The sequence below is a fragment of the Brienomyrus brachyistius genome, chromosome 19 (genome assembly GCF_023856365.1).
Source record: "Brienomyrus brachyistius isolate T26 chromosome 19, BBRACH_0.4, whole genome shotgun sequence".
Classification (NCBI taxonomy): domain Eukaryota; kingdom Metazoa; phylum Chordata; class Actinopteri; order Osteoglossiformes; family Mormyridae; genus Brienomyrus; species Brienomyrus brachyistius.
Window position 1 is genome coordinate 342,162 of NC_064551.1, and position 22,207 is coordinate 364,368.

At 50.6% G+C, this 22,207-nt stretch overlaps 1 protein-coding gene across 1 annotated transcript; it reads right to left on the minus strand.

Annotated features, from left to right (window-relative positions):
- Positions 1-1,360: 1,360 nt before the first annotated feature.
- ylpm1 (YLP motif containing 1) lies at positions 1,361-22,134 on the minus strand. The gene is made up of 23 exons (XM_048986286.1): positions 21,366-22,134; positions 20,744-20,962; positions 19,360-19,554; positions 18,919-19,282; positions 18,205-18,865; positions 16,017-18,107; positions 15,084-15,210; positions 13,118-13,292; positions 11,449-11,538; positions 10,601-10,772; positions 10,462-10,488; positions 10,170-10,339; positions 8,123-8,277; positions 7,945-8,007; positions 7,747-7,866; positions 7,471-7,647; positions 7,221-7,304; positions 6,939-7,022; positions 6,343-6,429; positions 3,531-3,582; positions 2,274-2,401; positions 1,945-2,129; positions 1,361-1,630 (listed from the first exon to the last, which is right to left on the minus strand). The coding sequence occupies exons 1-22, from the start codon at positions 21,912-21,914 to the stop codon at positions 1,983-1,985; spliced, it is 5,937 nt and encodes a 1,978-aa protein (XP_048842243.1). The 5' UTR covers positions 21,915-22,134; the 3' UTR covers positions 1,361-1,630; positions 1,945-1,982.
- Between the last annotated feature and the right edge of the window lie 73 nt (positions 22,135-22,207).

Sequence of the window (22,207 nt, forward strand, 5' to 3'; positions counted from 1 at the left end):
TAATCAGTATCTTACTGACTTTTCTTGACTAATTAAATAAATTGAATGAGCTGGTGGTGAAATTGAATAAATACAGAGAATGGCTGAGGTTCCTCTGAGGAGAGGTTAGGGAGCTGAAGCCGTGCTCACCTGGCCTTCCAGCAAGACATCAGTAATTTTTTGGAGAATAGACGAAATTCTTCGTCATTTTTATCATGTCACTGTTAATTTGCCTACGTTAGAATGTTAAATTGTACATTTGATCAAGGAAAAAAAAAATCATGTACTACCAAGACAAGCAGACATTTTCTTTGACTGCCTAAGACTTTCTCAGTACTGCATCGATAAAGCTGCCATTTCCACAGCTGGATCCGGTCACTGAAGGACACAAACATTTTTCATCATGCAGAATTTTGACTTTATATTTTGCGGATTCAGAAACCAACAATCATTCAGTGAAAATATTTAGTTGGTTGAAATGTTTATGATTTTATCTTCAAGGAAAAAACATCCCCGAGATGTGTAACTCATGCTGGTCAATTTATAAATTATATCCAATATAAAATTCAATGTACTGAAAGATAAGTGCACACATTAAAAGATTAGGATAAAATTTTAACTGGTTTATCATACTTTATTTTAGAGCCTTAAATTTGACTGAAGTAGAACTATTTTACCATATCCTAGGTTGTTTAGCCATTAAAGTTTATTTTCTAGTTGCTGAATTTTTTTAACACACAGATTCAACTGAAATCATGCACATTAGGTGAAACATTAAAAACAGCAGCTGTTTAATTATTACCCTGTATACAATGAAAGTATGGCCTGTAAACGATGAGGCTCAGTAGTTTAATTTCATGTTCATATTCACGGCAGATCATGTCTTAATGTCTTAGCACCAGTGTCACAGAATCCAAACCTCCGTAAGTCTCTCTCCTCACACCACCTGATGAAATTCATAGTCAGGATTGAGGTCAGAGGTGATCGAATGCAGAGGTACCTTGTTTTGGTCCAGACCGGTCATCAGCACCACAAGCTGCCTTTCACAGTACAAAGTGTTCGTTTTGTGAAGTTTTCCTGGATGCTAATAAGTTCTGACAAAATAAAACCAAACTGTTAGATTTCTATTAAATGTCATCTATTTGCATTAAGAATAAGCGAATTTAAGAAATTTAATTTCTACCGTTATTGTTTTATATTTCTTAGAAATGGCAAGTAAAACCGAGATTATTCTTCACAATTTCAGTATTTCCTGTGCATATGGTGATGTTGCACCACACAAAGACCTTGTGTTTTTAGAAGTTTCACATGGAGAGAAACCAGAAGTTCGCAGTAAGAAAAGATATGAAGCCACACGATCGCCCACAAGCTGCTCCTGAAGGGGGTTTCAGACATTTATTGTTTTGTTAAAACAGGCAACAGTACTCACTGGTGTACATACAGTACATCAAGTACAAAATGAAAAGCACTAATTCACTGCCTAATGAGACCACTGCCATTACTGTAAGTTTATAAATTGTGAAATTGGGTGTGTCAGGGAAAGCAGACTGAAGAATATCTACTTGGGATATCTGGGGACAAAATTTACAAGGGTACTGCAGTAAATGGTCATTTTCAGTGTTTGCGGTGGGGCTCATTTTCAGGCAGCAACCTGTAAGAAAGACGAACACCAGCTGAAATAAAGTAAATAAAACATATACAGAAATATATCTGGAGGAATGTAGGACAGTATAGTGTGTAAAATACACTTAAAAGCAAAATAGAAATGCATGTGCATTCCTTATGCGGAATAACCAAGATTTTACTAATTTGTACAAAGAAACATGTCTGAATAAATGCTGGAAGCTCATATCAATTAGTAACTAAAAATACACTGATCCTCTGCCAGCTCTGTGCTTTGTGCTAAACTGTCCAGAATGACTGTCCAACACAGAATCAGCTTAAGCTCAGAGTATGAAAACTTGCCTGCAGCTCCCGACTGATTTGGCTGTAAAATCCTCTTCTTAGAAATACTTTGTGCGGTTAAGAGCTCTCTGAGCGAGCTGCCCGCTCTCGTCGGTGATTTTCTCCCAGTCCGTCTGGCCCACTACAAAGCCGATAGCGCGTTTCCTATCTGCATCCTTTTTCTCCTCCAGATCGGCCCACCGCACCTATGGCAGACGGGGAAGAGGCCCAGGCGGGCCATGTCACCAGCAGACCACTACCACCGATTCCCAGGGGCGCCGCCGAATGGTCGGGCTGCCTTTCTGTTACGCAGGAGGAGCGCTCCCGCAAGGGAAGGAGCAGGCCATTACCCTCTTCTTGCCTGGCTCGGACAGGCGTGTGGCGTAGTCGTCCGGGAGCTGCAGGAAGTCCTCCATGCCGGACACGCCATCATAGCCACGCTTCCGCTTGCCACCGCTCACCAGTCCATCGAGCTTGTCTGCAAAGAAACACCGCTGGCCTGGTGAGTGCCGACCCGAAAGGAGAGACCCCTGCATCCAGAACTCATGACAAAAGCAGTCTGCAGCCCTGGCCTCAGCAACAGAAAGAACGAAACTCTACTTACACTCCATGAGAATCCATTATTCCCTGATAGTGATACTTCAGCACTCGGTCTGCCAATGTTTCAGTCTCATACGAGTCGCAAGTGCAGAAATACCCGACCAAACCTTGATTTCTGGTATCGTTTGGTAATAGCTTGGTGATGAGCCAAGTAGAGCCAAAATTCCCAGAATGCTTCATGATTGTTACCTACCCCTCATAAAATCCCAATTAAAAGCCCAACCAAATGTACAAACAAACATAAAAATAATAAACCCACGATCCTTAGGATACTACAGCACAACAGAGTTCCTGGTTTTGAAACTGAAGACTGCTTCACACGCATGATCAAGCGAGTATATGGCAGACGTCCAACTTCAAAACCTCAATGATCTGTTTTTTAGGGTTTATGGGGGCGCCTCGATTTGGCTGGAGATACCTGGTGTGTGAGATCCACACTCTCTTTCATTAACTCCTGGGCAAACAGTTTGTCATTTTTCCCGTTTGGTGACACAAGGAACCTATCTGATGTTTTACAGATGCATTGTGATGACCGGCTGGTGGTACATCGTGCTCTGTATTCTGGCCAGCTGCATTGTGTATTTGCGGAAAGGGGCTAGACAGATGCACCTTTCCACAAATACCACAGCTGCTGAGGACCTGGTTACACAGGTTCCTGCTCCTCAATTACCAAGTGTAATCCAAGTCGCTTTCCGTGCTCTGAGAGCAAAAACATTTGCCGAAAGCAACCGAGCCACCCTTGGAAAGCGATCGCGAAGTCTGCACGGAACAAAGAGCAGCACTTCTGTGAAGTTTTTAAAAGTTATTTATTTAAGCACAGTGATCATTTAAACACAGCATTTATTTATGCACAATGCAAAACTGCACACCAGCGTATTGGAAATCTGGGAAACCTGCACATCACTCTGTGCAAAGAGTCATGAAGGTCATAAACTGCGATGCACAGAAGAGTGGTGCTCAACACTAAGAAAACAAAAGGCAAAAATCAGAAAACAAGCGATACCTACCGAGCTTGGCCTCAGAAGTGTCCATCTCCCATTTGCTTTTTGGAATGTAACCCTATATTATACATAGAAAGAGACTCCAACAGTTAGATCTTGGAACATTTCGGGAGGGAAGGGGGGCAGCGGGATTTGGGAGGGAGATGGCAGTTAGTAAGACAGCAGCAACAGGAAAATCATTTCACTGCATGTGCCAAAAAAAAGAAAAAACACCAGCATGCAAACAGGTCATGGTGTCGGAAAAGGGAGGAGTTCAGCTCAACGGTGAAATGATAACAGAAGACGCCTCGTCAGCCCCCCTGTACACATGTGCGCCTGACATCTAACGGCACGGCGGTCCAGCACGTGCACACTATGAAAGACCAGTCACTTATAAACACAGGCCAGGCAACGTCAGAGAGACCCGGTAAGTCACATTCACACCAAAGTGAAACACGTCCAGGTACTCCATGCTTGGGCTACATTTGTGTTCGTTCCTTTTCCCCTTATTTCACATAGATATATAGGCAGGTAGTTATATTTCTACAACAACGAGCAGTTAAGCAATAAAAGGCACTTGCCCATAATCCTTTGAATGGACACAAGCTAATATTTTCTACTGCATTTTCAAAATTAGTGCATATCAATACTGGTTTTGAATGAAATCAGTGATTTAATGCAGCCGAATACTAAGCTGCACACAATACAGTTTTAGTTGTAAGTGGCTGATGTTCTGCCAAATAAGAGCCGAAAAGCACTTGGAATCAAAATGTACATCATGTATAATTTCTCATGTCTGCGGGCCTGTGTGTGTGTGTGTATGTATGTATGTATGTATGTATGCATGTATGTATGTATGTATGCATGTATATGCACATGCTAACATGTCGCTGAAGGCGCCTCACGACATTTTTAGGCTGAGACCTGCCAAACGTGCTAAAAGAACCATGTGATTCTTTTCACTTGCGCTTCCATGCAAACCGCATGCACCTCTAACAGTAGCTATCAGCTACATGTGACGCACATTTGTTAATTTTTCCAGTTAATTTGAGGTCATGTTCACTACTCCAGCTGGCATACCTGAGACATTCCACCTCAGACAAAACCCAAGAATTATTCACATCCTGTTACGGGTGAAATAAATAACCATGAAAACAGACTACAACTAAATACCACATTTATATTTTATGCTGTACACGAGCTGTGAGATCCAGTCACCACTGCAAGATACAAACACACGCTTCTTACGAGCAACACAGAGCGGCCCAAGTACAGGCAGTGCACCATGAACTAAGGCCAGGGGCTCCTCGGGGCAGTCGTGTATGTTACAGGTTTTCAGTTTCGTTAATATAACACAAACATGTAGGTGTGTAATTTTTGTTTGTGATGTGCTCTTTGCCTCACATGTACGTTACTTTGGACAAAAATATCTGCTGAAATAAATGCATGTAAATGTAGATTGCTAGATCACAGTTGGAATGTGAATTTTTTTAGATAAGTACATTTCTATACAAAAACGAAAATCTTTCACTGATAACTGGTTACAATAGGAACCATTTGCAAAATCATGTATTCCAGCACATATTATATACTAATAAATCACTTTAATCCAGAGGATGCTACGGTCTGTCCAGAGCACCTCTTTAGCTCACCTGGGTTCGTCCAAATGGCACGCATACACGAGTCAGTGTTACATTTAGCAAAATAACAAAGACCACTTCGCTTACAAAGGTGATCCCGTGTCCTGTAACAGGAAAAGCCTGGGATTATAGATGACGATATAACCCAGACGGTTGGACCTGCACCACCGAGGCTTCAGAGACGAGGATTCAGGCATGTAACGCGAGGTCCATTCATACGACTTTGATCAATGAATCATATTCACTTTCAAAGCACAGCCTCTCTTTAAAAAGCCCATCGTTAGCAAGCGGTTATATGCTGTTAAGTCTGCTCAGCTGCACTCTTTAAAAAAAAAAAGGAACAAAATAAATATTAAATGAATCAAAATTTAGAATTAGGGAAGAGGGAATAAATCAGTATTTCTGTGTAACCTGTGGTCACTGTTCAGCATAAGGTGGAAATTAATGCTACTTTACAAAACGGCTCTTCAGAAACCCGGTGTTTGCTTCGTTATGCATCCACTTATATAGGGGATTTCAATCACTACAGCACTGTGCTACAAAACCACAAAAACAATCACCACTGTGAAGCATCTCCTGTATGCACAGGGATATAATGAGAAACTCACCAGAATGTAAATAAATATGAATAATATGAACCCAAATGCGACAAGTGTCTCTGGACTGAAATATGCTACAAGATCAATCAACTTGAGGACATTTTTCCCCTCCAATGAAAACAATTACTTCATTGAGTAATGATTTCATGAGGGGGGGAAATAATGTTCATTATATAAACTATTTAAAGGACATGAGAGACTATTTCAACCTGATGTTTCACTGACCTTTAAAAAGTTCAAACATGTTAAGTGTAGAATATTTGGCATAATCAGCAAATGTACATTTTAAGATCTTACATGCAACACTTCCGGTTCACTTGGATCACTCCCGATTCAATACCTTGTAATTAGTCACAAGTTGTTTTTTGTTTTAAAAGCTCAGTAATAAACAACTAATGAGCGATAAAGGTAAAACACAGCAGAATGAAATCAAGGTTAAAAAGAGGGAAAAGACGTACTGCAATGGCAATGCACCAAGATGTATTTCTAATTTACTCGATCTGTAACTAAATCTATGACCAATGCAGCTGAAACAAACACATGGAGATACTAGGGAAGCGTGTGATGCTGGGGGACATGCAGAGCTAGTCTGAATCCTACCAAATCCCCATCTTCCTCCTCCGGGGCTGCCGCTGCGGGCTCTGCCTTCTGCTCTTCCTCCAAGGGGTTGAAATCTTCCATCTCCACCTGTAGGCCAGGAGTTCAATCAAGTTAATTTCATTTGCAAAATCAGTTAATAGTTTGATACGTGCACACAATTAAGAAAACTGCGTTTAGGGAAACTTCACGGCAGGCCGCAGCTCCTCCACCCCCTAGACGCTACACTATACAGCTTAAGGCAGACCGCAGCTCCTCCACCCCCTAGACGCTACACTATACAGTTTACGGCAGACCGCAGCTCCTCCACCCCCTAGACGCTACACTATACAGCTTACGGCAGACCGCAGCTCCTCCACCCCCTAGACGCTACACTATACAGCTTACGGCAGACCGCAGCTCCTCCACCCCCTAGACGCTACACTATACAGCTTACGGCAGACCGCAGCTCCTCCACCCCCTAGACGCTACACTATACAGCTTACGGCAGACTGCAGCTCCTCCACCCCCTAGACGCTACACTATACAGCTTACGGCAGACTGCAGCTCCTCCACCCCCTAGACGCTACACTATACATCTTATTGCAGACCGGCAGTACCTCCTCTATGGCCGCATCCTGTAACAGGGATCTTATATCCAGACGCACCATGTGACGAGGCGAAGGTTCCCAGTTACTGGCCATCTGCAAGACAGCAAACCAGCATATTAGCACTCAAACCTTTTCAAAACGAACATTCCGATGAGCACCAGCAATTACATGCCAAAGCTAAACCCAGAATGAGAATCTCACGCTCTACAGGGAGCTGAAGAGGCCATTTCAGATGTTAGACAAACGAACATTGAATTAGACTGAGCGTTTTTGCTGCGGATGTGTGCAGACCTTCGCGATGTCCTTCAGCTTGCGCCCATGCACGTTTCTCTTCGCACACATCTGGTTGTCTGCAGTGATTTCAGCCAGATACACCTGAGAACGACAAATGAATGCTAGAAACTTAATTTTCCCATATGAAGAATGGCTTTTACCCCCATGTTCTGTTGCTTTTAGGTACCAAACTAAGCCATAGAAATGAGGCTGTGAAAGCCTTGACCTGAAGCCATTTCGACGAATATGCCTGCTAGACATGACCTGCCTCAAAGCCTTTCGTCTTGGCTGCACTCCAGAATTGATCGAAGTATTTCACTCTGTCGTTTATTGCATCGATGATGATGAAAGGGAAGAAGCCATCGTCCAGCGTCTTGCGAAATGTCTTCAGCATGCTGCTACGATAGGCGTCTTCCATCTCGGGCTCATACTCGTACTCCAGGACCTACAGTGCAGAAGACGTCGGCACCTTGCATCATCCGCACAGTAACGCTGCAGTCCACACCCCACACCCTTCCCGCTCCAGCTACGCAGAGATACCCACCTTCTTTTTCATGCGTTTTCCCGTGTCTGGGTCCTTCTCAGTTTTTTCTACTTCTGTCATGAAATAGTCGTCCAGCCCCAGGACGCGAGGTGGGGCACCGCCAAACTCCACCTCCTTATCCTTAGAAAGGAGGAGAGTCATCTTCACACTCACACACTCAGAGCTACTACATCTCCAGGACAAGAAGAAAAGACTCACCCTAATCAGCTTTGCTACGTGGGTTTTCCCACTGCCTGGGAGGCCTCGCATTATAATTACAATCTAAAAGGGAATTGAGGAGTAAAGAATGAGGAAACGCAAATCTCAGGTTTTGCACACTTTAAGAACAGCAAATACCCCGTAAAGGCGGGCAGCATGGCGCAGAGGTACACCCCACCCTTTCTGGGCGGTTCTCTCTCCCGGGGGGTTTCAGAATGTCCTCCACATTCTTTGTTTCAGGCTTCTTCTCGACGCGTGGCGGAGCGGGGGGCGGTGGTGCTAATGGCGGTGGAGGGACCGGAACTCGCTCCTCCGGGTAGCTCCTCCTGTCCGCTGCAAGAGGAGCCACCAGATGGCGTCATACGTACGGCTGTCGCTCAGGCATGCATCAAAATGCACATCTGCATGGGCTACTCTGCTTACCCTCAAAAAGACAATCTAATGCTGCCAAGCCGATGCCAAGATAAGAGTGACAAAGCCAAGCCGCTCAGTGCACAGCGGTATATCTGCCCGCACGTTTCACTAATAAAAAAAAGCAAACCAAGATCCCCTTCCGATGGTTTACATATTTCTGATGTGTTCTTGGATGGCTAGAATACCACTGTTTTGGCCCTCAAGCCTTTCTGCAGTGCAACCCCAACCACTCCACGTACTTCAGAAAATTTCACCACCAACTCACTTAGCTGAATGTCTCCTCAAACGATTTTTAACAAACTGTTGACTCAACCACTAGTAGAAAGTTTGGCAAATTAAATATACGGCATGTTCACGGCAAATCCTGGGATGACTTTAGGGGACATGTGTAGCAAAGCTGGCACATCATAGTAAATTTTAAATGACTGGTATATGACCGATGGTAAGACAATGACCGAAAACACTATGACCACACCCATGTGACAACAACAACGTGACTATCTTTTGAAAACAGCACATGTCAAGCACATGGTGAATGCAGAAGAAATTGGGAAGGGGTAAAGATCTTAGTGCCTCTGAAAAGTGCCAAAACATTATGGCCAGAGTATGTCAGAAAGGTTTGTAGGGAGCTCACAGTGAGCCATGGTGAGTACCTACTGGGAGTGATACAAGGAGGGATAAAACCATGAACTGCCACCACAGTGTTGGGCAGCCAGGACTCGTCAATGTGGGATGTGACCGAAGGCCAAATGGCAGATAATTTGGTGATGATTACGAGAGTCGTGTCACGACACACAAAACAGAGGCCTGCTGCATACAGGGCAATGTAAATGCAGGCCGGTCAGAGTGCCCAAGCCGACTCCTGTCCACCACTGACAGCGTTTACAATGGGCGCGAGTACGTACAGGGCAATGTAAATGCAGGCCAGTCAGAGTGCCCAAGCTGACCTCTGTCCACCACTGACAGCGTTTATAATGGGCGTGAGTACGTACAGGGCAATGTAAATGCAGGCCAGTCAGAGTGCCCAAGCTGACCTCTGTCCACCACTGACAGCGTTTATAATGGGCGTGAGTACGTACAGGGCAATGTAAATGCAGGCCGGTCAGAGTGCCGAAGCTGACCCCTGTTCACCACTGACAGCGTTTACAATGGGCGCGAGTACGTACAGGGCAATGTAAATGCAGGCCGGTCAGAGTGCCCAAGCTGACCTCTGTCCACCACTGACAGCGTTTATAATGGGCGCGAGTACGTACAGGGCAATGTAAATGCAGGCCAGTCAGAGTGCCCAAGCTGACCCCTGTCCACCACTGACAGCGTTTACAATGGGCGCGAGTACGTACAGGGCAATGTAAATGCAGGCCGGTCAGAGTGCCCAAGCTGACCCCTGTCCACCACTGACAGCGTTTACATTGCCCTGTACATACTTGTGCCCATTATGAACGCAGGCCGGTCAGGATGCCCACGCTGACTGTCCATCACTCCCAGTAGATGCTCACCATGGCTGACCGCGAGCTTCCCACAAACCCTGCCGTTTCAGAGATGCTCTGACCCAGTGGTCCGGCCATAATGACTGACTGAGAAGGACCAACTCAGATTTTTACCCCTGGCCAATGTCTTCTGCATTCAACATGTCGACTACGAATACCAAACAGCCAAAGGTCTGATATGTCCCAGACCGCGACACACACCGTTTCAAAGAGAAAGATGGTATTATTTGCTCCACGTGGGGGTGGTCGTGAGGTTTTGGCCCACCTCTGTAAATGTGCCATGCACACACTGACGACAGCGTCGTGTAAAGCCCAGCCCGGTACCTCCGTATCCCAGAGGTGCGTGCTCTGCTAGCCGTTCATATGGCGGCGGCCGATCGTAGAGAGGCCTCCCGTAATGCTCTTCCCGGTCCCGGCTGCCGCGGCCTTCACGGCCGTCCCGTAGCTCTCGCTCCCTGAAAGGCCCTGGGCGGGGCGGGGGTCCCGGTGGCAGCCTGCAGCCAACAGGCAAGAGCAGGAAAGGTGAGCCGACGCAGGGAGCCTCAGAGAGACACTGAGCAGACACCCCTCAGCCGATACCGACTGTCAGGGATCCGCGCGACACAGTGAGTCCTACCTTCCTTCAAGCGCCACCGAATGTTGGCTTGCAATTAAAAGGAAAGAAGCAGAGAGCAGGCAGTGATTAAGGGAGACGGCGCCTCCTGGCTGCACACTGCAGAAATGCTCACGCGAGCCAAACTGAAGTCGGTTGGCACCTGTCATCTCGGGCGTATCGGTCCCTCTCGTAACGCTCTCGCTCATAGTCCCCGGGGTGCTTGTCTCGATACGGATCCCGCTCACGGCCATAATCCCGTCGCTCCAGGTACGGATCAGCCCGCCGGTCATAGTAGGGGTCTCGCTCAAATGGGTCCCTGTGGCCCAGAGGCTCTTCAAGACAATTATAGTAAAAAAAAATAAATCATCAATGCATATTGGGCCGGATTTCTCTTCATGATTTTGCCCTCTTTCATTCTGCAAACAGACAGAAAATCCTGCAAAAATGGCCTCAAATTTAACAGGCAAATATAAAATACAGCAGTAACATTTTCTGTTTGGAATAAGCAAAACTTACTCTACACTCTGCATTAACATCGCATCTGAGTGTTATTCTGCGAGAAACCTTTAAAAGCATAAAAGTGTTTGATTACTCTGTATGACCCTAGTGTCACCTTGGCGTTTCCCCTGATGGGGAAAGCAAAGCTAACTTGATAAAAACCAGCTTCCATTTTACAACTATTCCTGAAAGGTGGCAGCGAAGGGGTATGAAACACACCGACCAGCAAACAGGTCTTTATGGAGACTTTCCATTAAGTATGTGGAAAACCTTAAACCCCTAACCCAGCCCTAACCTTAACCATAAGTAGACTTTTTACATATTTAACTTTATGATTGTATTCTCAGATTTTTTATGAAATTGAGGTTATCCTTTAGGGGACTGAGAAAAATGGCCCCACAAGGTAATTTTTTTTAATCATATTACAAGGAAAGTCTGGTCCCCACAATGTAAGAATTAGAAGAATATGCAGCAACGCAGACGCACTGACAGAGCGACGTTAGGGCTGACCTTTCTCGTAAGGTCTCTCCAGAGGCGGAGGGTCCGGCCTCAGGACGATTCTCTCTCCATAGGATATTCGCTCCACTGTAGCTCCAGCATCTGAAAGAGGTTTGACAAAAAAGCACTTGAGCCACCTTCAAATGCGGGTCATTGGCTACAGCGTGAGTGTTAGCAAGACACGATTAACATCATTCGGGAAGACAGGCAGTCCCCAGGATATCAATGGGACCTTTATGTTTCCGACTTGCCTACAGATTCAATGGAGAGGACATAACTACATACAGCATTGTACGAAGGGCTACACCGTATGTCAAAGTGTGCGCGTTCATTATTATGAAGCATTGCATTTCATTTTTAACATGTAATAACATTTTACATTCAACATGCAATGACATTTATATACTGCTTTTGGGACGAAAATGAAACAAGAAACTGAAAATATAAAACCTGAGTCTAACAATGGGACCAACAGCCAACATCTCCAGATCTATTTCCCCTCAAAATAAGCACTGCACACAGCAAATGTAAAGGCTTCTTGTGCAGTGAAACAACACTGCATTTATTTTGTCAAAATGCAACCAACTGCAGACAAACATTAATACTTCAACAGCTCTGTGAAAGTTCAGCAGACAGTGGCGGCAATGAGATTTACTCTGGTGCTGTGGGAAGCATCTTGACCCAGAACATCACCTCCTGGTTTGGCGACAGCTGTGTCCAGGACATTAAAGGTCTACAGAGTGTGACCCAGGCAGCAGAGTGGTGCCCCAGATCGGATCTACAGTCTCGGCAGGACATTTACACCTGGAGAAGCAGGTCCAGACCAACCAGGATCGTCAGCCCATCTCTCCCCACTAACTGCCTGTTTGATCTGCTGCAATCAGGCAAATGCTTCAGAAGTATTATGGCAAAAACAGAGGGGGTTGGGAAGAGCTTCTATCCTCTGGTCATACGACTGCTAGACCAGAAGATGCCACCACAGCTTTAGCGTTCACAATATCACTCTGAACTCAGGGAACTCGACCTCACTGTCATGACATTTATGTCTTATGTCTGTGTCCCTCACCAACAAGCTAACGCACTGCACTTCACAATACAAATAGATATGTATATATATTCTATTCTATTATTTTGTACACTATACAGATACTAACTAATGTTTATTTGGGGCATATTTTTTTCTATATATTTTCATTGCCATTTCATATTTAACTTAACTTATATAACTTTATTTCACAGTCTCAGGACCAAATCAGGGTACATGTACGTGTACTTATGACAAAGAATCTTGAATCGTACAATGAAAATCCTTACTAGCACAAAGGATGAGATACAGGTGACTATTCCCCCCCAAGCGTTTTGAAAGGTTTGTGAACATTTAAGATTTAGCTGTTTAAAATATAAGCTCCAGTAATGAACTAACTAATAACATGACACTGCAGTTTAAGCGACTCCTGATCACGAGCATTATCTGTGCATGTGCCACAACCCTACCTCACTTTAAGGGCCACTACACCGACACTGCTGTCGAGATCTTGCCGGGGGGATGCTGTCAAGCCCCGGATATTCAAATCAGTAACCAGTGATTCCATTTTATTAAAGCAAATATATTTGATTGAGAAGGTAAAAAGCTCACTGGCTGAAACAAGCATGTGATTAATAATAAGATATGGGCACCTACCATGTCCATGCCCGTAGTCCACTGTTCTAGAGATTACCGGAGGCTTGGGGGGGGCAGGAGGGGGTGCTTGTGACAAGAGAAAACCCGGCTCTGAGGCTGCGGCTGCACCTCCGGTATCCCATGATGCCACTGGAGCAGCAGGAGCCGGGCTGGAGTCGGGAAGCAGGCTGGTGGCCTAAAGAGAAGTCAATATTACAGACTGCTTTCAACCTTAAGCTGACTGACACCACAGACGAGAGGCGGCCCCCCCTGTAGTACCCCACAGACGAGAGGCGGCCCCACCCCGCGGTACCCCACAGACGAGAGGCGGCCCCACCCCGCGGCACCCCACAGACGAGAGGCGGCCCCACCCCGCGGCACGCCACAGACGAGAGGCGGCCCCACCCCGCGGCACGCCACAGACGAGAGGCGGCCCCACCCCGCGGCGCGCCACAGACGAGAGGCGGCCCCACCCCGCGGCGCGCCACAGACGAGAGGCGGCCCCACCCCGCGGCGCGCCACAGACGAGAGGCGGCCCCACCCCGCGGCGCGCCACAGACGAGAGGCGGCCCCACCCCGCGGCGCGCCACAGACGAGAGGCGGCCCCACCCCGCGGCGCGCCACAGACGAGAGGCGGCCCCACCCCGCGGCGCGCCACAGACGAGAGGCGGCCCCACCCCGCGGCGCGCCACAGACGAGAGGCGGCCCCACCCCGCGGCGCGCCACAGACGAGAGGCGGCCCCACCCCGCGGCGCGCCACAGACGAGAGGCGGCCCCACCCCGCGGCGCGCCACAGACGAGAGGCGGCCCCACCCCGCGGCACCCCACAGACGAGAGGAGGCCCCACCCCGCGGTACCCCAAAGACGAGAGGAGGCCCCACCCCGCGGTGCCCCACAGACGAGAGGAGGCCCCACCCCGCGGTACCCCACAGACGAGGCGCGGCCCCACCCCGCGGTACCCCACAGACGAGAGGCGGCCCCACCCCGCGGCACGCCACAGACGAGAGGAGGCCCCACCCCGCGGCACGCCACAGACGAGAGGAGGCCCCACCCCGCGGCACGCCACAGACGAGAGGAGGCCCCACCCCGCGGTACGCCACAGACGAGAGGCGGCCCCACCCCGCGGTGCCCCACAGACGAGAGGAGGCCCCACCCCGCGGCGCCCCACAGACGAGAGGAGGCCCCACCCCGCGGCGCCCCACAGACGAGAGGCGGCCCCACCCCGCGGCGCGCCACAGACGAGAGGAGGCCCCACCCCGCGGCGCGCCACAGACGAGAGGAGGCCCCACCCCGCGGCGCCCCACAGACGAGAGGAGGCCCCACCCCGCGGCGCCCCACAGACGAGAGGAGGCCCCACCCCGCGGCGCCCCACAGACGAGAGGAGGCCCCACCCCGCGGCGCCCCACAGACGAGAGGAGGCCCCACCCCGCGGCGCCCCACAGACGAGAGGAGGCCCCACCCCGCGGTACCCCACAGACGAGAGGAGGCCCCACCCCGCGGTACCCCACAGACGAGAGGAGGCCCCACCCCGCGGTACCCCACAGACGAGAGGAGGCCCCACCCCGCGGTACCCCACAGACGAGAGGCGGCCCCACCCCGCGGTACCCCACAGACGAGAGGAGGCCCCACCCCGCGGTACCCCACAGACGAGAGGAGGCCCCACCCCGCGGTACCCCACAGACGAGAGGAGGCCCCACCCCGCGGTACCCCACAGACGAGAGGAGGCCCCACCCTGCGGTACCTCACAGACGTGCATTTATATACAGAAAAAGCTAGATAAACCGAGAATGCAGAACAGACATCACTACTACAGCTTTCGGCAAACAGATCCATATGAGCCACTCTATTGCAGGTAACATTTACAATTACTCTCCCAAAGAACACATGTCACAAGTCACATATGACAATGACTCAGCGAACAAAGCTACGCTCACCATTTTGGCAGCGGTGGCTAAATGAAATTGGGGGCGGGGGGGGGGGGGGGTACCTGAAGGGCACTCCTGACTTCCGGGGAAATTTCCAAACCCAGGAGGCCCTCGTTCATCTCTGGTTTTGGCTCGACCCCCTCCGGTTTGGGGTATTCACCCATTGCGTTCTTGGTCTCCTGGAGTTCTCTGCCAGCAAAGCAAAGTGTTAATGTTACTGGGGGCCCAAGCAGCTAAGAGCACGATGTGCGAGATCCTACATTTCTCAGTATGTACAATATCCAAAGAATTTGCAAAACTGTAACACATCAGGTAAATGTTAAAATTGAAAACAAAAAGCAAACAAAACAACATAGACAGAGACAACAAACAAAAGGCTGAATGCGCATGCAGGCCTCCAGACAAACGTTTTGCGTTGTTGAACTGGTTCACCTAACTTTTTCATTTGGATGCACTGCCACAAAATTTAGATGCACCCAAATTTAGTTTGATAGTACAACTAACATGTTTTATTAAATTATTAATGGGTACTGAGCCCAACAGTGGCAGTAAGCGTTGTTAAAACAGCCCTACATCAACAAATGGTTTCAAAAAACATGTTTATTAAATGTTAAAAATTCAGTTACATTTACCGTGATAATGTAACTGACATCTTTCATTAGATTGACGTAGCCTATATTTATCTCGACTGTGGCAGCTAGCGTTAACATCAATAAGACAACAAGCACGAAAAAGGTGTGTTTGGATTATGGGTAATACAATAAGGCCTCTGTGATTAAATGCATATAATGGTAAAGCAACATCCCTAATGTAAAATGATCAAGGTAATTATATTCCTGCAGGTAAAGTGAGCATGTTGCTGCCAAAGCAGTGATCTGCTGTATTTATTATAACCATAATTCTGAAGTTAAATGCACATTAATAATCGAATAAAACATGGGCCTCGCTATACGCCGTGTCCAGGCGAGGACAGCACGCACGCGCTCCGGTGTCACCTGATCATTTTCAGCTCTTGTGCGGCCTTCAGAATGATCTCGTGCTGCCTCTGGGACAGAGCCAGGATGCCCTTTGCGGCTCCAGGTGACGTCGGCTCCCCCGAAGCCTCTGACAGACCACCGGGGGCTCCAGGTACTGGAGGGGGGGGCTGCAGCTCAAGGCGGGGCTCCGCACGGCCATCAAACTGAGGCCGCTGCTCCACGTCGGGGGGGAAGTTCCTGTCCTGCAGAGGCGGCTCCCAGCCGTGTGTCTGCATCGAAGGTGGGGGGGGAGGAGGCGGTGGGTAAGAGGGCGGGGGCAGGCCGTCTCGCCGGAACGCAGACTCCCCAGGGTACTCTCGCACCCGTAGCTCTCCCCGTTCTCCAGGCTCTCCCTCGAAGGGGTAGGGCCGCTCCCGCTCACCCCCCCAGTGGTCCTTGCGGAAGCGCTCCGGTGGGCCCCGCTGCGGGTACTGGGGGTAGGCGCTGTGGTATTCCGGCTCCCACTCGCCCCTGGGGCCATAGCGGCCCTCCTCGGGCTCATAGTCCTGCTCCTGGTACTCCTCGCCCTCCGGACCGTACTCGTCAGGGTAGTCCTGCTCAGGCCGGCATTCTTCCCTCTCCAGGGGCTCGTGCCACCGCTGCTCTCGCTCCATTCCGTCATGTGGCTGTAGGGGGCGCCGTGGGGGCCAACCCGGCAAACTCTCACCGGGGTCGTGATGGAACAGGGGGGGTCCCCTGTGCTCCCTTTCCAGCATCTCCCGCTGTGGGGGGGGCGGGCGCCTCAGATCACGCTCCGGCATGTCGCGGTGCATGGGTGGTAGGGGAGGTGGTGGCTCGCGGTGACGGGGGGGCCCCGGGGGCTCCATAGGGGGGCGGTGCGGCGGCAGCCCTCGTGCTTCCCGCTCCATCATCTCATGAGGTGGGGGAGGCGGCCTCCTGGGGCCGTGGTGGAGAAAACTGTGAGGGGGAGGCGGAGGGCGCCGCGGCTCCTCGTGAGGAAACGGGGGTCGGTAGCGTAACGGGGGCCTCCTCTCAGCCCAATAAGGCTCACCGGGCCCCCAGCAGTCAGGCCCCGACTCATCCCAGTGCCTGCCCCGGGAAGGTGGTGGTGCTCCTCTCCTGCCAGGCTCTTCATAATACTCCTCCTGGTAATGCCCATCATCTTCATGCCCCCACATGTCCTCCTCACGCACCTCTGCACCACCCTCCGAGCCCTGCCAGTCTGACGCCTCCTCCTTCGCTCTGTAACTGTGATGCATCATTTCCACATCCTCTCCCCGCTGACCGCTGCCAGGGCCAAAGCCATGCGGCGGCCCCATCAGAAGTCCGCGGCCCCGCCCCCTCCCGGGTGTGGGCAACATGCCCCGCCCCCTGCCCCACCCCAAGGAGGGAGGTGTCATTTCACTGTCTAGGTGGGGGAACGTCGGTGGGGGCTTTGCCACGTCAGGTTTGGGTGGAGCCGGCCCGGGGGCCTTGGGCTTTAGAGGCAGCCCCGAGCCTCTGACAGACCCCCCTCCTTGACTGAAGGAGTCACTGTTTGTGGTTACAGGAGGCGCTTTTGGTGTGAGAGACGTCGTCGGTGACTCCGACACTTTACCTGTATCTAAAGTTAGCTTCTCTTTTTTGCCGGTGTCCTCACATGGCTGGGCAGGTTTCTTCTGAGGCTCTGACTTGACGGTAGTTTGCGGGATCGGGTCACTCTGAACAAAGAAGCCATCTGACGAGTCCAAGATGTCGTCCGATACAAGTTCCTGGGAGGCCAAGCTCCCTGTAGCTGCGGGTGCCTCAGCTGCTGCCTCGGGTTCCTCTGAAAGGGTCGCTCTGGCTATCTGGGACTCGCCAGCCTGGGCAGCGGCGTCTGATAGTGGACCCGACGGCACCAGGGGCTCTACCACTTGGGGTCCAGGCGGTCTGGGGGGTCCAGGCGGCCTTTCAAAGCGCATGGGGGGACTCTGCCTCACGGGCGGTTCAAACCTCCCCGGGACACCAAAACGAGCTGTATGGGGTCCCCTTGGTGGGGGATCAAACCTCTGACGGGCTTCAAAACGAGGAGAGGGACCAAATCTCTGCTCAAACCTGAGGACGCCATTTCCTCTGGGACCTTCAAACCTGCAAGCAAACATCATCCATTAATGTGGGTGCCAGCTGCTTCCCAGCAACGGCATTTCAGATGTATAATAAAAATGTGTTATATGTGTCAAACCACCTGGGGCCCCTGGGGCCTTCAAACCGAGCCTGGGGGCCCGATGGTCGGGGTGGCTGCATCGAGGGCCCAGGAGAGGAGCGAGCTTCTGAAGGAGCAGAGGGGATTGCAGAGGCGGCTGCAGATGGCGGAGAGGCTGACTTCTCGGGTGCCGTAGGAGCCGGGGGGCCTGGCTCGAGAGTAACAGGAGGAGGAGACACACGGGGTCCGGAGGGGAGACCTTGGGGGGCCAGCTGAGTGGGGTGGAGGGGCACTTGTGGGTGGGGACCCGATGGGGATGGAGCCGGCTGGCTGTGGGGCAGCACTGGCTGCCGAGGTCCCGGGGGGGGCGGGTGAGGACCTTGTGCGGGTAGGGCCGACTGACCGGGGAACGGCCCAGGTGGGTGAGAACCTGGTAGGGGCAGGGGCAGCCGGACAGGGGGTGGCACTTGTGGGTGGGGACCTTGTGCAGGCAGGGCTTGTTGGCTAGGGGGCGGCACTGGTGGGTGGAGACCCTGTTGGGGCGGGGGTTGCTGGCCAGGGGGTGGCACTTGCTGCCTGGGACCCTGTGGGGGTGGGGCCTGCTGGCTAAGGGGCGGCACCGATGGGCGGGGGGCCCAGTGGGGGTGGGGCTGGCTGGGTGGTGGGTGGCACTGGTGGGCAGGGACCCTGTGGGGGAGGCTGGCTGGAAGGTGGCCCTGGAGGGCGGGGACACTTTAGGGGTGGGGCTGCCTCAACGGTTACGGGTGGGGGGGGGCGGCGTGCTCATTGGGCGGGGCGGGGGCATGCGTGTCTCCGAGGAAGGGGACCGGAATTGCCCAAAAGGCGGCATGCCCATCATTCCCCCAAAGGGGGCGCCACCATACTGATGCTGCATGGCCCGCAGGGTGGTGACCCTTTCCTGCAGGTGCACGGATGTGGACTTCATCTGTTCCTGCCACTGCTTCCACTGCGCCTCGTACTCTTGCAGCTGGTCCCGGTGCGGGTACGACTGGAACTGCTCCTGCCACAGCTTGAACTGGCGGTCCCACTCCTGATAAACAGGGCCAAACTGCTGCTGCTGCATCTCGAAGTGCCTCAGCTGCACATCCACTGGCATGTTCTGGAAGGCAGAGAGGGCAGCGCCGTCAGAAGGCTGCCGGGGACAGGCGCCAAGCAAAGGCGTCAGGGGGACCTTACCTGTAAGTGTGTCGGCTGCTGGACAAACTGCTGGTACTGCTGCAGGATCTGCTGCAGCTGTGCATGCTGCTGCATGAGCGCCTGGTACTGGAAGCCCGCCCTCTGGTGCTGGGCCTGCTGCCACTGTGCGGCAGCAGCCTGTAGCTGCTGCAGCCGAGCAGCTTCATCGGGGTCCCCTGGGGCAGTGACGAGGGCCTGCAGGCGATCACAGGACACGCACATGTGAGGCCACAGGACGGTTTAAAAAATAAATAAAATAATAATAATAATAAGTGAAAATAAATGAATAAAAACGGGGCTACAATCTTGCAGCTGAAACAAAGTGATGAGTGCAGCTGTTCATGGCATTTAAACAAATTCAGCTACAGACAGGCTACCATGTGAGACAGAAGAGAACACAGGATTTAGTTCTTTATGATTTCCAGGATTTAGCATTTTCAATATAAAAATTTTATATACTTTTTGCTATTTGCAAATGAGCATGTCAAGCGACAAGCAAGATGACTTGAGGATACTGCACGCAGTAAACGAATATGATACAAGACCACCAGATATTACAAACTCATTGCAAATTCATTTGCAAAAACGCATATTGCAAATTCATTTCTACATGCATGCATGCATGTATCCTGCGATGCACAAGCACTGTCAGCTCCCTCAACCTTCATCATCACACTTCTGCACTCAGGGAATCTTTGTGTGTGAGACACGGACCCAGACAATGTGATATTTCAGACAGAATTGAACAGCGATACTTTATTAATCCCCATGGGAAAATTCTCTTGTTTCCCACCCCATCTTGCTCTCAGAGAGAGAAGTGACAGCCAGCTTGGAGGTCACAGCGCAGGGTCAGCCAGCACCCCCAGAGATGGGGGTTAGGGGCCTCGCTCAGGGGCCCACAGATGTGTGATTAGGCTATAGTCAAATATAATCTTTCTACCTCTAGTGCGTCAAATAAGCTGGTGGTGCTTCTGCAAATTGCGCAAACAGGCTAGGGCTGCTACTGTATATGTATTTATCGTGTAAATGCTCAACATTTACGGTCTGGTAAGTACAATGAAATGAATGAATTTAATTCTTGACATGGACAGAATCTAAAATAAGAAATAGTATGCTAGTTGTGGCTGTGAGCTGAACGTGTACCGTGTGGGGTGAACATGGGCTGAACGCGCACCCCACGCAGGACACGGGCTGAACGCGCACCCCACGCGGGACATGGTAACTAAAAGGTTACCATGATAAAACCAACCAGAGGATTTCTACTAAATTTAAGAACAGGAAACACACACACAAACAGAATAACTGCATATAACTAAAATAGTCTGCACTGAGACATGACCCAATGCAAGTCATAAACACAAATTACAGAGATATCTTTCCTTGCCTTGGAGTCCTCGGGTGGAGGAGGTGGTGGTGGTTCCTCTTTGGGAGGAGGTGGAGGGGGTGTGCTTTTTGGCGGCTCCACTGGCGGTGGAGGGGCAGCTGAGCCCTGATTTTTGGGTGTCTGCTGGCTTTCACCATTGTTCTGGTTCTGTTTGGCCTTTTCAGTCTTCAGCCTCTGCAGATTCTGAAGGTGCTGCTTGTACCAGTACTGCTGCTGCTCCTTATCGTGAAACGTTTCAGAAATAAATTGTTAGTAATGGATGATCACAAGACAAGCAAACCTAGCTTAAACCTAAACCTAACTTAGTAGTGTAAATCTAGAAGCTAAACCATTCATGGAGACAGGGACCACACCACAGGTCCTTCTTAAACAAGATGAGCCGAACAGGACATTATTTCAATGCTATAAACTTATCTTAATAATGAACTGTCCAATTAGTTTTCCGTGTGCTTTCTAAAAGTGTACATGCAATGCTTTGTTCTTTAAAATAAACGCTTAACAGAGGCGATCGATTTCAGACAGGGTACGTCCATCGAAAACTGTCTGTCCAGGTCTTATACAGATAACCATAACATCCTTCTCAAACAGAACGCAGGTAAAGTCAGACAACAGAGCCTCTCACCTGTAAGGTCATAGCGGAGAAATCGGGCTTCTCGTCCTTCTCCGAGCGGGCAGAAGCAGCCGGATCCGGTTGCGTGGTGCTTTCATGCACACTACCTGGGGTGCTGGAGCCACTCTGGTGCACTAACGACGGCGCCGGCTCAGGTGGCGGCGGTTGTGCTTCTTGCTGCACGGGGAATGTGGGTCCTCTGGGGGGCTGCTGGCCTTGATAAGCTGAAGACGGAGCACTGGAACCAGAAACCGAATAACCAGTGCCACTACCCTGCCAAGAGCCGCTAGCGGCGCCGCTGCCGTACGGCCCGTTGTTGTGCAGCACTGACTGAAGTTGTTTCTGATGCAGCTGCTGCAGCTGCTGCATTTGCTGAAGATGCTGCTCTCGGAGGCTGGAGAAGTTGGACGCGGGCGCCGAGGGCGCAGGGGCGCCGTAGCCCCCAAACACCCCTCCGGCAGGCGGCGGTCCCCGTAAATGCGGAGGTCTCATTCCGAAATGCTGCGGGGGACCCGGGGGAGGCTGATGACCACCGCCATAATTTCCCCAAGAGGGGTACATGCTTGAAGTCGAAATTCGGGCTTCCGGGGGGGCACAATAAAGCCGGTCCGACAGCAAGTACTTATTAAGTGAGTAACCTGTTTAATCACGCCTTTCATGTAAGCCTAGTCCGTCACCATCATGAATTTCATCGTACCCATTTCCTTCAGCTACCTCACCCGCGGTTCTGCTGCACCTTGATTACGTGCGCACGCACACACCATTTTGTCAGTGCGCATGCGTCTATTTGAATAACTTTATTGACAACAATCTCTGGCCAGTACATATAGTGTACATGCAAGTGCTCTGGGTTC

Excerpts from the sequence above, each read along its gene's own strand:
- ylpm1 (XM_048986286.1), bottom strand. The coding sequence starts at position 21,914 with ATGTACCCCTCTTGGGGAAATTATGGCGGTGGTCATCAGCCTCCCCCG. Across the intron at positions 20,963-21,365 it reads TCTCCGCTATGACCTTACAG|GAGCAGCAGCAGTACTGGTA; the intron begins GTGAGAGGCTCT and ends TTTCACGATAAG. Across the intron at positions 18,108-18,204 it reads GAAGGCCCCAGGGGCCCCAG|GTTTGAAGGTCCCAGAGGAA; the intron begins GTGGTTTGACAC and ends GTTTGCTTGCAG.